At 47.4% G+C, this 21,130-nt stretch overlaps 1 protein-coding gene across 1 annotated transcript in view; it reads left to right on the forward strand.

The window, feature by feature from the left end:
* Window positions 1–21,130, forward strand: part of FBXO16 (F-box protein 16) — a 39,608-nt gene that overhangs the window by 9,735 nt on the left and 8,743 nt on the right. The window contains exons 3-6 of the mRNA XM_065835054.2: window positions 5,063–5,098; window positions 11,766–11,972; window positions 14,104–14,268; window positions 14,963–15,168. Coding sequence (XP_065691126.2) covers window positions 5,063–5,098; window positions 11,766–11,972; window positions 14,104–14,268; window positions 14,963–15,168 — 614 coding nt within the window. The remainder of the gene's footprint in view (window positions 1–5,062; window positions 5,099–11,765; window positions 11,973–14,103; window positions 14,269–14,962; window positions 15,169–21,130) is intronic.

Consider the following 21,130-nt stretch of genomic DNA (forward strand, 5'->3'; position numbering starts at 1 on the left):
GATCTGCTAACATCACGGAGAGGGGGTTGGCTCGTGTATCACCATATTCCTCCCTCAGAATTCCGTTTAAGTTTCTGTTGATGATTCATATTATCGAATTGGATCCCGAGTGGGCCATGATATTGTGCAGTCTGGCTTCCTGGGTTTCTTGGACCCTCTTGTTTCACGTTGTTCTCCCAGTCTTCAGCTCCATAACTACAACTTGGCTAAAATATATCTTCAACAAAGGTATCCAGGCTTCTTTGGACTTATCAAGAAATGAACATTTCATCACTTCCCTTATAATTTTCTCATGCTTAATTCCCTACGCCATCAAAAGATAAAACATTGTCTCCTGTCTGAATACCTCTAGCATTAGCTTCCATCATTTAAATCTTCCTCTGCTGGCTTATTAAACTCTTCTGTAACCGGTGTTTTTGCCTTCTGGAAGGACTTTTGCCCTGCTTCAAGCCAACACTTGAACTTTTTTTGATAAACTAAACAGATTGAGCTCTTTGAAGTCCTTTCAATCTGGCATATTCTCCAGCCTTTGAATCATTTTAATGTCTGTTTCCTACACCCTTTATAACATATTTTTATAGATGCACATCGCTGCGCAATAAAGTATGATCTAACTAGAAATAAGTATGTGGTTAAAACCACCCTTTCCCACCTTTTTACTCCTTTGCTTTTTAGGCAATTCGGGCTGCAACAAAACTTTTAGGAACTCATATTGGATTGTTGTATACTCCAGCACTTAATGATGTTCTGGGTAGGAAAGAACACGCCATAAGCTCCCAGACCTCTGCCCAGTGATGAAATTTGTGATAAATAGTGTTTGCTTCTTTCTGATCCAGGTTTTAAAGCACTGACCTGCCTGAAACTCCTTTTCATATATCACTCCACTGCTTTCAGTGCTGGCTCTGCAGAAAATAACAACTAATTGCAATAACAATATTGCTGAGAGCTAAAATCAGGAGATAATCCAATTGATATATACAGGGAGCTAGCGAGTGACAAGGTGCCATTTTCATACCATCCTATCTCTGTTCATTTTTGCACTCGAGTTAAGAGAAAGCATAAAGGGAGAAGTTAATTTCTAGATAAAAGGTATGTGAAAAACAGTGAGAAGATGAAGGCATAGAGAGAAGAGCTGCGTAAGAAATGTACAACGAGGGGCTGAAGGGGTGGAATTCAGCCCCGATCCAAGGCAGAAGCATTTAAGCTCCATCTAAACCACTCTTAGGAGCAGACCCAAGAACAGTTAGTAATTTGGGGTAATCCTGGGTGTAATCCATCAGTAGTTGCTGTAGATCTCCCTGGATTTTTGACATGCTCCAGAGTACATTTGTCTGCATTGTTGGTAGGACCCAGCTCTCTCCTGCATATTGTACCTTGGGGGTTGGACTCGATGACCTTTAAGGGTCCCCTCCAACCCAAACTATTCCATTATTCGATGACATCCCGAGTCCTGCTGCCTCCACCTATGGTTTTGTCCCCTTACAGCAGCCGTGAGAAAAGCCTATTCAGGGTGTTACTACTGGCACATGGGCAGTGGTGCTGGTTTTAAAGCCAGGATCACCATCAGGGATGGACCAAAGTCAAGGAGCCAGAGACAGAAAACCTCAAATTATGCAGCGTTCATGGTCAGAAAACCAGAAGCAGAGTCTTAGATACCCCAAAGTTGTTGTATAGCGAAAGACAGAGTAAAGGAAGAAGGGGCAGCCTGCTCGCCCGCAGCAAAACCAGACTTTAGTCAGTCCTAAAGGGCTGTGCTGCCTTTAAGGAAGGACTGGAAGGCAGAAGATGATTTGGCTTCTGCTGGGCAGTGATTCAGCCATGCTGTAAAAGAACCCCCAGCGGCATTTGCAGCAAGGGCTGGAGGGATTTGCCAGGCAGCCTTGAAGCTGAGCTTATTTTAAACCACCAGAAGGCATGGATGGGAGGTGGCAGGGCTCAGGAGCAACCTAAGCCTTGGGGCATATCCAAAACCAGCCAGCTTAGGTACAGCAGAGCTTTAACTCCAAGGCCTTGGAGAAGAGGACAGCAAACATGGGCTTATTAAGGCAATGGATGATTACACCAATTTTGGGCCATTCTGTTGCTAATTAATGCTTCCAAGTGCCTGGAGTAGGCAGAACTTGCTGTCAGGGTTGGCTCAGATGTACCTCCAAGAATGCTGAGAGCAAATATGCGTCTTTCTTTGATCAAAGGCCATTAACATTGCTTGCAGTTATATAAATAGCTGCCTGCTTCACTTGAATTATCCAACCCAAAACTTAGATCTTTGACTATTCATCACAAGCCCGCGGCAAATCCTTTTCCAAGTTCCGCTTGTTAGAGTTTGGGGTTTTTTTCTTCTTGTTTGCCAAGTGTCCCGCATGCAAATGGAGCAAATAATAACTGTCAACATACAAATAAAAGAAATGTCATTTTCCATTCCTCGCAAGAGACGTTCCTGCTGAGAGAGACAGAGCTAACGCCGTCAGCTGCCGCACCAGACATCAGCGCCGATAACGTCTTTCTCTGCAGGAACCTTCTTTGCAGGGCTGTCACAGCGATAGCACGTTTGGAGTTTCTAATGATCAAGCATGTTTTCTTAGTTGCGGTTAATAGCTGGTTTTATGTGCAGTTATAAGCTGGGCTTTTTCCCCTTTGATCTGTCTTGTGCAAAAGTCACCCACAGCATTTCCTCGCTTCCCAGGTCACAAGGCTGAGTGCAGAAGTCAGTTTTGTGGTGGTGGGAAGCCACTTGCTTGTGCTTTAAGGTCTAAATCCCTATGGATAGAGGTCAACATCATAAACCCTCCTCTATATTTTGATACTGATCATCTTTCTTGTTAGCTGTCACTGTAAAGTGGCCAGAGAACAAAGACTGGTCTTGCTATCTTACTCGTAATGGCATAGCTGCCCCAAGATTGAAGCTATCGCTGGGGTTGTGTGATAGGACCTGTGTTGTGTCCACTCTGGGAGATTTCAGGCACCCAATGCTTCCAGCTCAGGAAAACTGAAATTTCTAACCCAGTGTCTGGTCTCACCGAAGCATGTGAGACACCACACGTCAGGACAAGAGGAGATGGCCTCAAGTTGCACCAGCGGAGGTTGAGGTTTGATCTTGGGAACAATTTCTTCCCCAAAGGGCTGTGGGGCATTGGAACAGGCTGCCCAGGGCAGTGCTGGAGTCACCATCCCTGGAGGGGTTGAACAGACACAGAGATGAGGTTCTCAGGGACATGGTTTAGTACTAAAGTTAGGTTATAGTTGGACTCGGTGATCTTGAGGGACTCTTCCAACTGGAATGATTCTGGTCTTCACAGTCATGCACACATAGCCCTTGAACTTCAGGGATTTTCTTCAGTGAAAGGAACCTTCCACAGGAACCAACCTGTAGAGTTGAAGAAGATCAGGAAGAAGTAGATGAGGCCTTTCTCAGACAAGTAGAAGCCTCATGTTCCCAGGTCTCGGTCCTCATGGGGAACTTTAACCACTGTGGTAAGGGCAACACATGCACTCCAGTGGGTTTCAGGAGTGTATTGATGATAACCTTCTGACACAGGTCACCCAGGAACCAACAAGGGAAGATGCTCTGCTGGACTTCACACTTACAGAGAAGGAAGGACTGGTTGGAGATGCAAAGGACAGGGACAATGTTGGCTGCAGTGACCAGGAGATGCTGGAGTTCAGGATACCCAAAGGGAAGGGCAAGACGAATAACAGGATCACAACCCAGGCTGACCTCTTCAGGGATCTGTGTGGAAGAATCACATGGGATATGGTCCTGGACAGAAGAGAGGTCCAGGAAAACTGCTTGATTTTCAGACTTCAGTAAGGCTTTCAATACTGTCTACCATAACATCCTCATAGCCAAGGTGATGAAGTACAGATAGAGAGTGAGGTGGACTGAAATCCAACCGACTTACTGGCCTCAAAGGATCATGGTCTGCAGCACAGTGTTCAGCTGGAGGCCATTCACTAGCAGAGTACGCCAGGGGTTGGCGCTGGGGCCACGATCATTTGAAGTCTTCATTAACAACTTGGATGATGGGGCAGAGTACACCCTCAGCAAGTTTGGAGACGATACAGAATTGGGAGGAGTAGTTGATAGACCAGATGTTTGTGCTTTCATGAACCATAGAATCACAGCACAGCTCAGGTTGGAACGGACCTGAAAACATCATCTGGTCCAACATTTTGTGGAAAAGGCAGCCTAGATGAGATGATCTAGCACTCTGTCCAATCACATCTCGAAAACCTCCAGCGATGGGGACTCTACCACATCCCTGAGGAGGCTGTTGTAGCGATTAACAGAGACCTGGAGAAATGGACTGACTGTCTGGAAAGCAGCTTGGCAGAGAATGACCTGGAGCTCCTGATGAACGCCAAGTTGACCACAACCCAACCAAGGTGGCCATCATCATCCTGGGCTGCATTAGGAAGAGCATAGGTGGCAGGTGAAGGGAGGTGATCCTTCCCGTTGACTCAGCACTGGTGAGGACAGATCCGGAATGCCGTGTCTGGTTCTGGGCTCCTTTGTTCAATAAAGACTGGACTTAGTGGAACAAATCCAGTGTAAGGCTGCAAAAATGAGTAAGTAATTGGAGAATCTGATGTGTATGGAAGGGTTGAGAGCTCTGGGTTGTTCAGTCTGGAGAAGAGAGGCTCAGGGAGGACCTTATCAATGTGTATAGGTATCTGATGGGAGGGGTAAAGAAGACAGAGCCAGACTCTTCTTGGTGGTGTCCAGTGAAAAGACAAGAGGTGATGACCACAAATTGAAATACAGGAAATTCCATTTAAACATAAAAAAGAATGTTCTTAGTGTGCGGGTGGTCACAAGTTCCCCAGAAAGATTGTGGAGTCTCCATCCAAGAAGATGTTCAAAACCCAGCTGGACGTGGTCCTGAGCAACCTTCAGTTGACCACAGCAGAGCATTTTGACTACATGATCTCCACGAGTTCCTTCCAAACTCAACCATTCGGTGATTCTGTTGATATTTTGTGGGTTGCATAGATTGTTTTTCAAGCTTAGGATATATTGAATCCCCTTTAAGTATTAAATTTTCTTTACATGTCTGTTTTATAGATATTCGAAGAAAGAAGAGCCCTGCTTGGAAAATGGGTAAACTTTCCTCTTTAAATATATATTTAAATACACCTGGATTTCTGAACCGATCAAGAGATTACTCCAATGGGAATGCAAAGCAAATCCTGTTTTGAAAAAGAGGTTCGTTTTTCTGATGTGAAATTGAGCTTTAGCTACTCTGCTCTAGACGAAGGTAAAGGTGTAAATTCCCTCAGTGCCTACATTTTGTTAGTTCTGAACTTGGGAAATCATATTCCATCATCGGAATGATCCGGAATGGGATAAGATGCCCTGGGAAGAGCCTGTGAAGTCTTCAAAGGAGGTGCTGGATGTTGCGGTATTGCCGTTGTCTGGGAACAGGTCTTTGAAACCTGTAATAAGCGACGCGTTATCTCCCAAGCGCACACATGCGGCTCCTCATCCTGTAATCACTGAGCACCTCACAATCTCTGACTGTCATCTTCACAGCTCCTACATGAGACAAGAAAGTGCTGTCACCATGTTTTGCAGATGAAAAAATAATGAGACACACAGAGACGTGAGGTAGAATTTATTTACCCCGACCACAAATCACTGCGACTTAGACATTTGGCCAGGTCTATATGTCTAAAACCTAACATTTAAGCCTGGCTTGTTTGGTCATCCCAGGCTCCTTGTACAGTCAACAGAGAGAAAGCTGTAATTCCAGAGGGTAATTCAATTTGTCCTAGTCCTAAACTCACCCCTTAAGAATTGCATTGGGCTTTCTTTTCTATAAGGCAAAATCCATTTATGAGCCATTCTGAGGAAGCGGCCGTAATCTGCTCAGTCTCCTATGCAGACAGGAATACAGACTCAGGGACTTTAATGCAATAAATGAGTGAATTCAGCTCAATGTGGCTTGGTAGTAACTGTATGGTCGAGTTCTGTGCACATCTTTATAAATGGAACCAAAGAACCAGTTACATGGTCACATATGATACATAAGCTAAATAGAAATACAGAAGTGTTGCTCCTTATCAGCACTTTGATAAAGAGCATTTGCACAGCAACTTTATTTGAATGATAATGCTTGTTCTTTATACCTTCTAGGTCACTCATGGGCATTTTTTGCATTTGAACTGGTCTTTACAGACAAGTATTTTGATTTTAAGATCCTGAGGATTATTCATCTTTATAGGAAATATGCTTTCCATGACTTGTTGACGTGCACGTGTTTTGATACAAAGGGATTTCACGGATACTAAGAAAGCAAAATACACCTTTCAGCTTGATAGTCAGGGGCTGACAGGCCTAAAACCCATCTCTTGAAAACTGTTGTGTACATATTTTATGGCAAAGAGAAAGCACAAAAGCTGCTCTTAACTCCCTTCAAAGCCCGTGGGGTTATAATGCAAAGCCTGGAGCACTTTGAGTTGGGGAGAAACGGTGTCAAGAAATCCCAGTGCTCTGGGCAGGGCTATTTGCATCGATTCACATGAGCCTCTCGTGCTCTCTGGGCGCGTGGACTGGATGAAACCAATGAATGGTGGGTTTGTGAGGCTGGGAACCCATATTCAAAATAGTTATAAATGATTTATCATGAAACTGGAAGGCTAAAGTCGGTCCTAAGTCCAGAACTATGAAGTGTTTCCACTCTGGGTGATAGAATGGAAAGTACATACCTGCAGATGATAACAGGCTTGGAGGGATTTCAGGAACTTTGGAGGATAGAAATCAGCATGAAATGCTCTGCAGTGTAATAAGGACAAGTGGAAAGTGCGGCTTGCAATGACAACATTCACAAAAACTGCAGATGTGAGAAAAGCAAAGTATGCAGGAGTTCTGCAAAAAGAAATTGCTGGGAATTACGGGGGATCACACACTGAATATAAGGTGACAGTATAATCGTAATAAAGGAAATATCCGGGAGGGCTGTCTGAAATGTCCCCAGCTCTGGTCCATGCATTTTGAGATTCTCAGAGATATTTCTGAAAACAAATCATATGTGAGAACAGTCTCAGGTCCAGAAAATAAGAAAACGATCCCTTTACTGTAGGGAAGATGCAGAAAAGATGCAATAACATCTTTCCAATGACACACAAAACGTTTCTGAAAAGAGGAATGGAATGATCTGATCTCTGTGGTCGCATCGGGTAGGACAAGAATTCATGGCCTTGAGTTACAATGGTGCAGACACAATTTATACACCAGCAAAATCCAGCGCTACAGATCATTCACTGCTTGCCAAGGGGCTAGGGGTGGAATCTCCATCGCTGGAGCCGTATGAGAACAGGTTAGACAAACATTTATCAGGAATGGTTTAGGAAAGTGGATCCTGCCATGCAGCAGGAGATTTTAGCCTAGAGAACAGGAGCTGAGGGGAGACCTTCTGATCTCTGAACTGCTTGAAAGGAGCTTGGAGCCAGGGGGGTCGGGCTCTGCTCCCCAGGAACAAGCGCCAGGAGCAGAGGAAACGGCCTCAAGTTGCAGCAGGGGAGGTTGAGGTTGGATGTGGGGAACAATTTCTTCCCCAAAGGGCTGTGGGGCATTGGAACAGGCTGCCCAGGGCAGTGCTGGAGTCACCATCCCTGGAGGGTTGGACAGACGGACATGAGGTTCTCAGGGACATGGGGCAGTGCCAGGGGTGGGGGAACAGTTGGATTCAATTAAAGGAACCTGGGGGTCCTGGGGACAGCAGGGTGAGCATGAGCCAGCACTGGGCCCTTGTGGCCAGGAAGGCCAAAGGGACCTGGGGTGGGTTAGAAGGGGGTGGTCAGTAGGTCAGAGAGGTTCTCCTGCCCCTCTGCTCTGCCCTGGGGAGACCACACCTGGAATCTTGTGTCCAGTTGTGGCCCCTCAGTTCCAGAAGGACAGGGAACTGCTGCAGAGAGTCCAGCGCAGCCACCAAGATGCTGGAGGGAGTGGAGCATCTCCCGTGTGAGGAAAGGCTGAGGGAGCTGGGGCTCTGGAGCTGGAGGAGAGGAGACTGAGGGGGGACTCATTCATGGGGATCAATATGGAAAGGGGCAGTGTCAGGAGGATGGAGCCAGGCTCTTCTGGGTGACAACCAGTGACAGGACAAGGGGCAATGGGTGCAAACTGGAACACAGGAGGTTCCACTGAAATTTGAGAAGAAACTTGTTTGGGGTGAGGATGGCAGAGCCTGGCCCAGGCTGCCCAGGGAGGTTGTGGAGTCTCCTTCTCTGCAGACATTCAAACCCGCCTGGACACCTTCCTGTGGAACCTCAGCTGGGTGTTCCTGCTCCGGGGGGATTGCACTGGATGAGCTTTCCAGGTCCCTTCCAACCCCTGACACTCTGGGATTCTGTGATCTCGGGGGTCTCTTCCAACCGATATGATTCCATGATTCCATTCTAAGACGGCTGGGGAGGGAGGGGAAAATTGCTTCTCCTGAAGTGAATCATCTCCATCCACATGCAAGCCATTCCTCAAAAGCGCCTCATTGACCTGAGCATTCCTTCCTATTTGCAGAGCACAGGGATGCCTGCGTGCGATTGTAACCCCGTGATCTCCTGTCCATACGCTGGTTTGGAGCTGAGGACCACGTCCCGTTGCAGCAATTCGTTCGAGTCAGTAAAACAACCCATCCCCTATAGCAGAGGGGCTGTGTAGGTGAAGCGGCAGAGCTGCTGTACTTGGGTGCCGTGCTCCTGGGCTCTCCCCATGGCGTCAGGCCACGTTATTTGTGTGTGTGCGCTCAGGGATTAATTGTAAGCTGATCATAGATGCAGGGGCTGAGCACTCCCATTGCCAGCATAGCCTTATGTCATCCAGTCCCTGGGGAGACATTGTTCACCAGGGCTCGGGGAAAGGCACAGAAAAGGGAATAAAGAATAAAAACGCTCTTAGCTGCGGATAGAGAAGGTGCAACACCTTGGAAAGGGGAATCCGGTCCAACTGGTTGGGTTGCTGTAATCAGACGCAAGGGGAGGAACTGCGGAGAGGAGCAGCCAAATGTAGCATGGGGACATGCTTGTTAATACTGGAAAAGAGACAAATTATGCTGGCTTAAGTACTTGGCTGCTGCTGAATGCGGCGGGGAAGAAGCTGCGTGTTCCCATGGTCCTGATTCTGGTGCTGATTTAAATGAGAGTTTCCCTGGCAGCGTAAGCACAGGCTGAGGATGCTGCGAGGAACTGCTTTACTGCGAAATCCAGGGCAGAATGGGAAGAGTTAAAGAGAATCATGTATTCTGTCTTCTCTGGATTTGCTTTGATGAATTCACTTCATCTCTTGGTGTGGAAGGGAGTAAACCAGTTACCCCCCTGTCTCTGGAGCTTGTATGGAAGAAATGTATCTTTGCAAAGGGGTGATTGCAGATTGTTTTAATTAGAAGAGGATGTAGCTGTGATCATGAATGGGGAATCTGTGCAGTTCACCATGGGACAGAAAAAGCTTTTCATATGAAGCTGAGGGTGAGAAGAAGGCAGCAGAACCTCCTCTGTACCCCTCTGCTACACCTTTGATTTTAGTCTTGTGTCCAAGCCCCAAATCCAAATGTCCTCCTTCAGTTTCTCCTCACTATGCTGCTAAACATCATTAGTGGTGAAAGTTATATGCAAAAGAGGGATGGGAGGGAAAGGGTGTCATGCCTTAATTCACCGTCTGTGTCTGACAATACATGGACATTCGGGAGCTTTCTTCTATTTGGCTCTTTGGGATCTCAGGAATGCCAATTCCACCCTTTCTCCATGCTGCCCTTCTCGAATGTCTCGCAGAGGTGTGTGCAAGAAGAGCTATTTGCCCCTCCATTACTGGGATTAAATGCATCCAAGTAAAAATAAAGAAAGAAACAAAGGGTGCTTTAAAATGATCTGGAAATAAATTACTTCTCCATTCATCTGCACAGGACACTTTATTATTCTGCCACTCCTTAACTTGACTGTAGATTTTGGTGGGTGGGGGCAAGCAGAGTCAAAAAAAATCTGAATTTCTAGTCTGTTTTGTTCTGAAAGGGAAAATAAGGGACATTAAACCATTTACCCCCAATAATTAAAAAAATGTTGGAAGAGATGCATGGTTTTTCTTATTTTTGGTGGTGACATTGAAATAAGGATTTCAAATGGCCCTGAGGTTAAACGCACAAGTGAACGTGCTGTGATTTGAGCTGTGGAGGGCGCTTTGTCGGGCGGGGAACGCAGACATCAGGAGAGCGCGTGTTTTGGGGACGGCCAAAGCATGGGAATGAAACAACCGGGGAAAAGCAAAATTCCCAAAGAGGGGAATTCCCCAAAACCGTTTTCCCTTTGAAAAGAAGGTGAGTTTGGGTCAAGACTTGTCCGAAATTGGCGTTTCACCTGTGCAAAGCCATCCTTAGCCGCGCCGTTCTCACCGGGGACTCCTGCCGACTGCGTCCTCTGAGGTTTCCTCCCCCCGGCAGCCAGTGCAGGTTTTGAGCCACATTGCCTGGGTTGTGGTGATGAGGTCGTTCCCTTCCCAGGAGGTTCCTGCTGACGGGGCCCTTTTCCATCCTCCTGCTATCAACACAAGCGAACCACCAGCCGCCGGTGCTCCCACCCTGTTTACACAGCTCCGCTCCACGCTGCCTTGGTGTTGCCATCGTAGCAAAGGGATACATGTTTGTGTGGTTACCTACATGCTCGTTCACTCCCACAACCATTTTAATCCTCTTTAGGTAAGCACAGAAATGCTGTGAAAAAGTCTTTTGTGCCACAGACTTCACTTGTGAGACACGGGCAACTGATTTAGCTTCTCTTTGTTCCGCTTCTCTGTAGTGGGGATTCCTCTCCTCTGCAGCGGGATCGTGAGAATGAATATTTTAGAAATTGTAAGGCACTCAAATACTCCAGGGGCCATATAAGTGTCAGCGTAGATGGGGAAGCAGCATTGAACTCGTTGTAGTTTGGGACCTGGACCTGTGAGCACACATCTGAGTGTCACACAGAATCACAGAATCACAGAATCCCAGAATGTCAGAGGTTGAAGGGCCCTGGAAAGCTCATCCAGTGCAATCCCCCCATGGAGCAGGAACACCCAGCTGAGGTTCCACAGGAAGGTGTCCAGGCGGGTTTGAATGTCTGCAGAGAAGGAGACTCCACAACCTCCCTGGGCAGCCTGGGCCAGGCTCTGACACCCTCACCCCCAACAAGTTTCTTCTCAAATTTAAGTTGAACCTCCTGTGTTCCAGTTTGCACCCATTACCCCTTGTCCTGTCACTGGTTGTCACCCAGAAGAGCCTGGCTCCATCCTCCTGACACTGCCCCTTTCCATATTGATCCCCAGGAATGAGTCCCCCCTCAGTCTCCTCTTCTCCAGCTCCAGAGCCCCAGCTCCCTCAGCCTTTCCTCACACGGGAGATGCTCCACTCCCTTCAGCATCTTGGTGGCTGCGCTGGACTCTCTGCAGCAGTTCCCTGTCCTTCTGGAGCTGAGGGGCCACAACTGGACACAAGATTCCAGGTGTTGTCCTTCTTTCCACGAGTGAAGCCAAAGTGTGAGTGAGCAAAGAGTCTTGTAAGCATGAGCATGTCCTGGACAAGGCCATCCCGGGTCCTTTGAGGATTATAAATCATATGTTATGTGGCTTCAGAGTTTCTTTTAATGTAGCCTCTCCATTTGTTTCCAGTTCCTATGTGCTTCGCTCTTGAATGAGTCACCAGAATCTGCTGCTTATGCACTTTCCCTTGTCTCAAATGTGTGCTTTATTTTAAGAAGTTGAATCTCCAGTTTCTCAGAACCTGAAACTCCTTTCCTTTCCCCAGTTTGACAAGTGGACAGACGGCCAGAGGCGGCGGATCCTGGGGGACCTGTTGGCACGCTGCTCCTTGTCACAGCAGAAATTCTGTGCCAAGCAGCTGCAGGATCGCATTCCCACCGAGGCTCTGGATTTCACCACGAGGCTTCCCCGAGTCCTCTCTTTATACATCTTCTCCTTCCTCGACCCGCGGAGCCTCTGCCGATGCGCACAGGTAAAAAAGCCAACGCGTACGTAAAGTTCAGACAGTCAGGTCGAGCTAGTTGAAAGGAAAAAGGAAACAGCACTGTTTTCAGTACAGACATACTGGTTTTGTTCTTTGTAACGCAAGGATGTCTTCTGACTTGGCAGCCTGGTGCCAAATGCTTCGCGGTGCTTATGTGAGACCACATGCAACATTTCCACAGATCCTCACCAAAGCCAGATTGGCCAAGATTTACAAAAGTGAGGAGTAATTTTAGATACTCAGCTCTAAGGCATTTAACGTGTGGTACTTGACAAGACTGATTCTTCCCAAGAAGGAGGCCTGGTACTTTCTGGAAATCATGTTATTTTAAAGAACCTTGCAATGTGTGCAGAATAATTCATTGCTTTGAAAAGTATTGGCTTGTGCTAGTTGGAAAGAACCACGTGCAATGCTTTAAGAAAACCAGATCTTTTAAAATGTTGAAGGCAAAGTGTTGGATGTGGAGAAGCAGAGGTGTTACAGATGTGCTTTTGAGACTGGAGCTTCTGTCTTTTGAGCACAAAACTACGTTTGCATGAGATAAAGTGCTGTGAGGTGATGCCCAAAGTAGTTCTGAATAAGTTGAGATATTGGTGACGTTACCACCGCACTAACATAGTACTCCATATAATACTATGAATATATCAAAACCTCAGCTCGTTTAAAGCTTGTCCTATTATCTTGCACCAGCATTTCATGTTTTATGTGGATGCAACTCACATTATTCACTCACAGGCGGGGAGAAGACAGGTTAGGAAATTACTTAGAAAGAAAGATCCGCACAGTTCTACTTGTGTTGTATGGTTGGCCAGCTGCTGTTCAAAGCCTGGCAGTGCCAGCAGTGAGGTGGATGTGAACTGGCTGAAGGGAAGAAGCCAGAGAGTCGTGGTCAATGGGGCAGAGTCCAGTTGAGGCCTGGATCTAGTGGAGTGTTCAAGGGTCAGTGCTGGGGCCGGGATTATTCAATATATTCATCAATGACTTGGATGAGGGAATAGAGTGACTGTCAGCAAGTTTGCTGGTGACACCAAACTGGGAGGAGTGGTGACACTGGAAGCTGTGCTGCCATCAGAGACCTGGACAGGCTGGAGAGTTGGGCAGGAAAATGTAATGAAATAGAACAAGGGCAAGTGTAGAGTCTTGAATGTGGGCAGGAACAACCCCAGGTTCCAGTGTAAGTTGGGGAATGAGCTATTAGAGAGCAGTGTAGGGGAAAGGGACCTGGGGGTCCTGGAGACAGCGGGATGACCATGAGGTGTGAGGAAAGGCTGAGGGAGCTGGGCCTCTGGAGCTGGAGAAGAGGAGACTGAGGGGGGACTCATTCATGGGGATCAATATGGAAAGGGGCAGTGTCAGGAGGATGGAGCCAGGCTCTTCTCGGTGACAACCAGTGACAGGACAAGGGGCAATGGGTGCAAACTGGAACACAGGAGGTTCCGCTGAAAGAGGAGAAGCAACTTGTTGGGGGTGAGGGTGTCAGAGCCTGGCCCAGGCTGCCCAGGGAGGCTGTGGAGTCTCCTTCTCTGCAGACATTCAAACCCGCCTGGACCCCTTCCTGTGGAACCTCAGCTGGGTGTTCCTGCTCCATGGGGGGATTGCACTGGATGAGCTTTCCAGGTCCTTCCAACCCCTGACATTCTGTGGTTCTGTGATTCTATGATGATGTTTGTCCTGAAGCTGGAAGAAGCATTTTACACCAAGTGACTGTGTGATGTAGCGTAACAGCAGAACATGAGCAGGAAGAAGACATTCAGAACGGGTTTATCAGTCTTAGGGAGTTCGTTGATGCTGTTTTTCTCACTGGAAGCTGAGAAATAGGTTATTCCAACTACTGTAGCTTATTGAGGAGAAGTGCAGGAAGTTGCCTTAAACAAGTGGAAATTTTTTCTCTTGGCCCGTGTTTTTCGGAGTATTTCACCCTGTGCTGGAGATCTTAGACACTGAGCATGTCATGAAGACCTTGAATGGTTTATTGAAAGGTCTAAATGGAGCATAAGCAGTGCTGAATATAATTGTAGTAGTGTAAGGACATAGGGGAATTACATCCACAGCGCACAAGTCTCTTGCTGCAATCTTGGATGCTTGAAACCCCAAGGTTTTCAACTTATGGGCTTCCCAGGTGAGCTGGTACTGGAAGTACCTGTCGGAACTGGACCAGCTCTGGATGCTGAAGTGCCTCCGTTTCGGCTGGTACATCAACTTCTCTCCAACCCCCTTTGAGCAAGGAATCTGGAAGAAACATTACATCGAGATGGTGAAAGAGCTGCGTGTCACGAGACCAAAGGTACGTGCCAACCACCTCCAGGGCTGTTCGGGGCCAGGGGGAAAACTGGGCTGGTTGGGTTCCTGACCCCTGTGCATCTTTATCTTCCTGTCATCTTCCTTTAGTAAAATGGAAGACATATAATTTTAAATGTCTCCAGTTTATAGAGCACATGATAGCCAGAGGTGGAGCGCCCTGCTGACATTTCAGAGTCACTTTGGTACCTAAAATCAGCAATTAGTAATAAAATAAGTCCGGGGGAAGGGAAAAAGCACTCATTATAGCCCTGTTATAGCTCTTGGTGTTGTTCCCTTCTCTCTTCTCCAAAGGGAGGTGGAACATTACTCAGTAGCCATTGCTTTTTCCTGAGATTCACTGCTGCTGTGCCTGGTTTGCGGGGCTGTGAGGATGGGATTCTTCTGCCCCGAATTCAAAACTCATCCCTCTAATTTTAATTAAGCTCACTCATAGGCTTCATAGTCCATGGAGAGAAGCCAGAGCATCTCAAAAGGAGTTCAGCTCAGCTTGATGCAGATTTTGGGACATGGGCCATGATGTTCACTGTGTCCCTCTTTTTGTTCACTGACCATAATGGAGCCTGGAGAGACTGATTTCGAGTTAATACCAAATTCTTAGAAATCTAAAGTTAGGCAAAATAACTCTCGCTTTCATTATAAGCTAAAATTTGTTCCCTTCTTTTCTTCTCTCCTATTAGACTCTTTCGAAGGATGACTTTGTAGTTATTGACGTGCAACCCGTAAGAAGCACCGTCCCAGAGGCAAAACTTTCAGTGCCAGGAAGGAGGACAAGCAAGGAGAAGAAAGAGCTCCCGCCGTGGCGTTCGGCAGACAGGCACCCGACAGACACCATCCGCTTCAACTACCTCGACAACTACGACCCCATCGAGCAGGCTCGGCAGGCGTAAGAGCTCAACCGCTTCCATTTTGCTTTCTCTGCCACGTGGGGTATGCCTGTGTCCTTTGCAAACTCACCGCCTGTGCTCCAAGCTGCCTGGAAGTTGTTCAGCAACCTGGTTGCAAACCCACTTTGCTGCTTTTTTGGCTTCGCTTGGATTGATGTTGGTCCGGTTGTGTTGCAGCTGCTCTACTTTGTGCCCTTTCGGTGCAGAGGTGGGTACAGCTTGGTAGTGTCTGCCGATAAAATAGGCTGTGACTCCTGGGGAAGTTACACAGCTGTAATGGGAGGAATCAGGACAACAGTTTTGAAAAGTATTACCTACATATTTAGACTGCATGGGATACACTGCCTAGATTGATCCGTTCCTAGGCTCCCAGGATTTTCTGGTTAACAGCTGGCAAAATAAAGGCGTTAGAAAGGTGTGTGAGGAAAAGTGTGAGCAGCAGGTCAGGGAGGTTGTTCCTCCCCCTCTGCTCTGCCCTGGGGAGGCCCCATCTGCAGTTGTGGGTCCAGTTCTGGGCTCCCCAGTTGAAGAAAGACAAGGAATTACTGGAGAGAGTCCAGGGAGGGACACAAAGATGCTGAGGGGTCTGGAGCATCTTTGTGATGAGGAGACTGAGAGAGCTGGGGCTGTTGAGCTGGAGAAGAGAAGCTGAGAGGGATCTGGTGAATGGGATCAATATCTCAGGGTGGGTGTCAGAGGATGGACCAGACTCTGTTCAGTGGTGCCCAACGCCAGGGTGAGGGGCAACGGGCACAGACTGAAACACAGGAGGCTCCATGTGAACATGAGCAGAAACTTGTTTGCTGGGAGGTGCCAGAGCCTGGCCCAGGCTGCCCAGAGCGGGTGTGGAGTCTCCTTCTCTGAGACATTCAAACCCGCCTGGACCCACCTGTGTGATCTGCTCTGGTGACCCTGCGTGAGCAGCTGGGTTGGACTGGATGATCTCCACAGATCCCTTCAACCCCAACCAATCCTGATTCTGTGATTTCCACCCCAAAGTATGGTTTTGTACGTCAACTTGTGTTAGGACTGTCCCGTGCTTTTTCCTTTGACACATCTGGCATCAGATGTTTTCAGAACCTTAGACCTGTGGTCACATTTCTGTGCACCAACAAGCGTCAGCAGCAGCAATCACAAGGAGGTTCCTTTAGTCACCTCTGTGCCGTGTTCAACCCGTTTCTCATTTAAATCTCTGTTAACACCACCTCTCATTTTCCACAGGCTCACAGCAGTTACCTCCATTCAGCTGATGTACAGTCATTTGTACAACTGGTAATAGTATCATTAAGCTGAGCTTGGTGAACAGGTAATGGATTAGCGTGAGTGCGAGTCCCTGTGAAAAGGATTGCACAGACTCTCCCCCAAGCGAATGTGCGGGAGGAGGAGATTCCTCTCCCCCGTGCCAACAAAAACCTTGGGAACCAACTGAGCTGCAGTGAAAGCACCCAGATTGTACGTTAGGTGAATAACTGATAGAGCTGAGATTAGCCCGGTGCGCAGGAACAATCAACCCGTGAATTACCCCAGCCGAGAGGTTCTTTGGCTCAGCAATCGTGCACTTGCGTAAGCTCTTTCTCAACGTGATTAACTTCGCCGGACCCACCGCTCCTCCGGGGTATTCCACACAGTTCCCAGTGTCTGAGCTAAAGCCTTTTATGAATCATTTTCTAATCCGCGTCCCCTAGTCCGGGGATACTGTGCTACTTCAAAGAGCTTTCCAGTTTCCACCTCACCCTCTTTCTGCGGGACGTTCCCAAACCTGAGCACCGTTTTTGGGTAGAGTTCTTTGAAGCTTTTAACTAAATATTTTGACAAAATGCCTCTTGTTGCAAACGGATGTCCTGATATTGCTTCTCAGCTGTGCTAAATGTTCCTAGGTATCGGCTCCCAAAGGTTTATGTGAGATTTAGGGTTTCCTTGTGCTGACCGTAAAAAGGGGACAAGCCGTGTTTGACGTGTTTAAGTCGCTTTTTCCAGCATTGAGCTGTAGATGCAGCTGACAACCAGATGCAAATGATTTTGAGTTGTTAGTGATACAGTCAGTACATTGACTCGACTCTTCTTGTGAGATTTAGGCCTCCATCCACTTATGCAATGGAGAATATTTAAATGCCAAGTGTTGGAGCAAATCTTGCATTTATCTGTCATTATAGAGGATTATTGCAAGGAGACAAATGAATTCTGTGAGATTGCCTTGTTTATCAAGGATCTCCCTTTAATATCACTTAAGCCAAAAGTAATTGCTAGTGTGTAGTCTCATCTGGAATGATGATTCGGCAATACAGGTGAGCTGTTTGAGTGCTGGCCCAGCTGCCCACTCACAAAATGATATTCTGGTGCTTCTTTTCCGTGGACACATTACCGATGGAGTCCCCTCTGTGGCTCTTTCTCAGATGTCCTCTCACTAAGGGTCTATGTTGTGTTCTCCATCCTTTGCTTCTGGGCAGCTCCCCAGGGATCGGGTCTTCAGCATCTCACCCGGCTCCATGTCTGTGGTGGGAGCAGGAGGAGCCTCAGCACAGGACACACGTGGAGCTGCTGCAGAGGGGCCAGAGGAGCCCCAGGAATGATGCGAGGCTGGAACAGCTCTGCTGGGAGGACAGGATGAGAGAGTTGGGGGGTTCAGCTGGAGAAGAGAAGCTCCGGGGAGACCTTAGTGCAGCCTTTCAGTGCCTAAAAGAGACCCATAAAAAAGATGGGGACAGACTTTTGAGCAGGGCCTGTTGTGATAGGACAAGAGGTGATGGTTTTAAACTAAAGGAGGGAGATTCAGGCCGGACATGATGCAGAAATTGTTTGTGCTGAGGGTGGTGAGAGCCTGGCCCAGGTTGGGCAGAGAGGTGGTGGCTGAACCATCCCTGGAGACATCCCAGGCCAGGCTGGATGGGGCTCTGAGCAACCTGAGCTGCTGAAGATGTCCCTGCTCATGGCAGGGCTGGCACCAGATGAGCTTTGAAGATCCCTTCAACCCAAACCATCCTGTGATCCTGTGACCACCTTTCATGCTTGAGTGCTCCTCCAGCGTAGGCTTTTGGTGGAGGTGACAGGAGCAGTTAACGGGTGGCTTGCTCAGGTGTAGGTTGCCTATCAACAGCAGCACGATGGCAAAGTGGTCAGAGTGCCCCGCTGTGACACCAAGATTTGTTTTGGACGGCCACGCTCAGCCAACTGTGAGTGAATTTGGAATCGGTTGAGCCGGCGAGTCTCGTGTGAATTCTATGTGAGATGATCTACCTCCCTGCACCCACAGGCTCGGGCAGACCCTGCCTGACCAGTGTACGGGGTTGTAAAACAGAACAGAAAAGCCAGATAAAAATCTCTGCCCCCCCAGGCTGTGTTAGGTAGAGTTATTCTTCAGATTAGATGAATTCTTGGAGCTCGAGGGCATAACAACCACTCTTCATGTAAAATGAATGTCGCAGGTAATGAAATCTATGTAAAATCAGATCGCTAAAACAATAGGAGTGATTTCCCACAATACAGGGGTTTGCAAAGGTAGCCTGGGAGAGGAAATGAGTTTTGCGGCTGTCTGAATGCATAGAGAGAGGAAGCAGTGTTTTCTTGAGGTGATGAGCGGGCGTGAAAAGCCGCAGCAGAACCAGCAGAAAAGCAGCAGGAAGGCAAAGCCATGGCTGGGAGAGAAGGACCAGAGACAACACTTGGGGCAGCAGGTCCGCTGCAAAGCCGTGAGCCCACAAACCATCTTCTCTGCGTTCTGCTGCGCCGGGGCAAACCCGGCTTGTAGAAAAGTCTCTGTGAACAAACAAGGTCACATCAAAGGAGCACCTGACGCCACCATCAAAGCAATGCGTGAGACGAGTCACCGGCTGCCGCTTTGAGTCAAAGTTAATCTGCCTAATGTCTGGTGGAATTTTGTAGAATTTAAGAGGTAACGAAACAATAAAGCTTTTCCTGGCTCTGGGAGCTGGTTAAAATCTCCTCGTGAGCTGAACCTCACATTACACTTGCTTTCTGATCCAAAAATGAGGTGTCAACTCTCCTGTTCATCATAACAGGGTGTCCGTGCTACAACCAGAATATTGTCATTTAATTAGCGGAGGTGTCATCTTTCCGTGTTCACATCCATAGCGGTATCTGAACGACACTGCTGTGAATTCAGAGCAGAGAACTTATCCTTGCTTAGACAAAAAAAGGGAAACATGGAAAGCATGACAAGCTACAGTCGATTCTGAATTATAAAGGGGAGCGGAGACAAAGGGAGTCCTAAAAGAGGTAACACAGAACATATACTTTAGGCTGTAAGACGGTAATTGAGTATTTACCTTAGAAAAACAAATATATAGAAGATAGGACAGAGATCCCTGAGTGTGGGGAGGTTGGTTGGTTTAGATGGGATAGTGAGGGAAAAGATTTGTAGTCAATGAGCAGTGAAATTAAGAATAGTAATGACCAGATGCATAGTGAGGGAAGAGAGGAGAAGAGAGAGAAGAAGAAGAGAGAGAAGAAAAAGGAGAGAGAAGAAGAAGAGAGAGAAGAAAAAGGAGAGAGAAGAAGAAGAAGAGAGAGAAGAAAAAGAAGAAAGAGAAGAAAAAGAAGAAGAGGAGAAAGAAGGAGAGAGAAGAAGAAGAAGAAGAGAGAAGAAGAAGAGAGAGAAGGACAGAGAATAATAAGAAGAGAGAAGAATAAGAAGAGAGAGAAGAAAAGAAGAAGAGAAGAGAGAGAAGAAAAGAGAGAAGAAGAGAGAGAAGAAGAAGAAGAAGAGAGAGAAGAAGAGAGAGAAGAAGAAGAGAGACAAGAAGAAGAGAGAGAAGGACAGAGAATAATAAGAAGAGAGAAGAATAAGAAGAGAGAGAAGAAAAGAAGAAGAGAAGAGAGAGAAGAAAAGAGAGAAGAAGAGAGAGAAGAAGAAGAAGAGAGAGAAGAAGAAGAGAGAGAAGAAGAAGAAGGAGAGAGAAGAAAAAGAAGAGAGAAGAAGAGAGAGAAGAAGAAGAGAGAGGAGAGAGAAGAAGAAAAAGAAGAGAGAAGAAGAGAGAGAAGAAGAGAGAAGAAGAAGAGAGAGAAGAAGGAGAGAGAGTAAGAGAGAGAAGAAGAAGAAGAGGGAGAAGAGGAGGGCTTGAATTAGAAATTGCCTAGAAGGGCTTATCAAAATTTCGGTGTTGCTTCATGTGTGTGTGCAATTTATCATAGAGGTGACTTCTGGTAGGTTTGGTTTGTTTTCTGCCTGAACCATCCAGGTCACTTGTTGTTTCTATACAACCAAAACAAGAACGCAGCGAGGATAGATTGTGTCTTTGAGCACAAAGCGATACTGCAAAGGTGAAGTGAAAGATTCGTATCTAAAGCGTGAAACCAAGTTAGCAAGTTTTCTCCGGGGCTCTGATCTGCCTGGAAAGGACCGGGAGGGCTGTTTCCTTCACTCCATGCACACGCGGTTCTGCTGGAAGGCATCTGGCGTTTGTGCTGCTCGCTGCCAATAAATCAAAAGATTCGCCTCCCACTTTATCAGGAATAATGAATTCCGACCCTGGCCTCGCGCTGGACCCCCGCCAAGACTGCGCCTCAAGAAAGAGCCCTGCGCCTTCTCATGACAACAGCTCAGCCAAAACGCAACCTCCTTCCCCCCCCGGCCAACCAGCTCGGGCTTCTGGAAACCAGCAGTAATTCACTTAGATAATTTATGGCTCTAAAAACAGTTGCGTATTGTACTGGAGTGTTTACCCAATGAGAAAATAATTACTTTCAGTAATTGTTCTGTCAGCAGCCTGGGCCCAATTTCTGACAAAAAAAGGGGCTGGTTTGCGTGAGAAGGGCACGGTGTTCCGCTGGCCTCCCGAATCCCAGCGCTCGTCTCGTGCTTTTCATGTTTCTGAATAGCCGGCCCCATCCTCTCTGCCTGTGCCGTGTGTGGGAATTAAAACTGTTCCTTAAGGGAGGGAAATGGGGTGAGAAACACCCAGTTCAGCACTGGGAGTGAGACCTTCCAGCCTCGGCTCGCTCCGG

Source organism: Patagioenas fasciata, chromosome 3 (genome assembly GCF_037038585.1).
Source record: "Patagioenas fasciata isolate bPatFas1 chromosome 3, bPatFas1.hap1, whole genome shotgun sequence".
NCBI classification, from domain to species: domain Eukaryota; kingdom Metazoa; phylum Chordata; class Aves; order Columbiformes; family Columbidae; genus Patagioenas; species Patagioenas fasciata.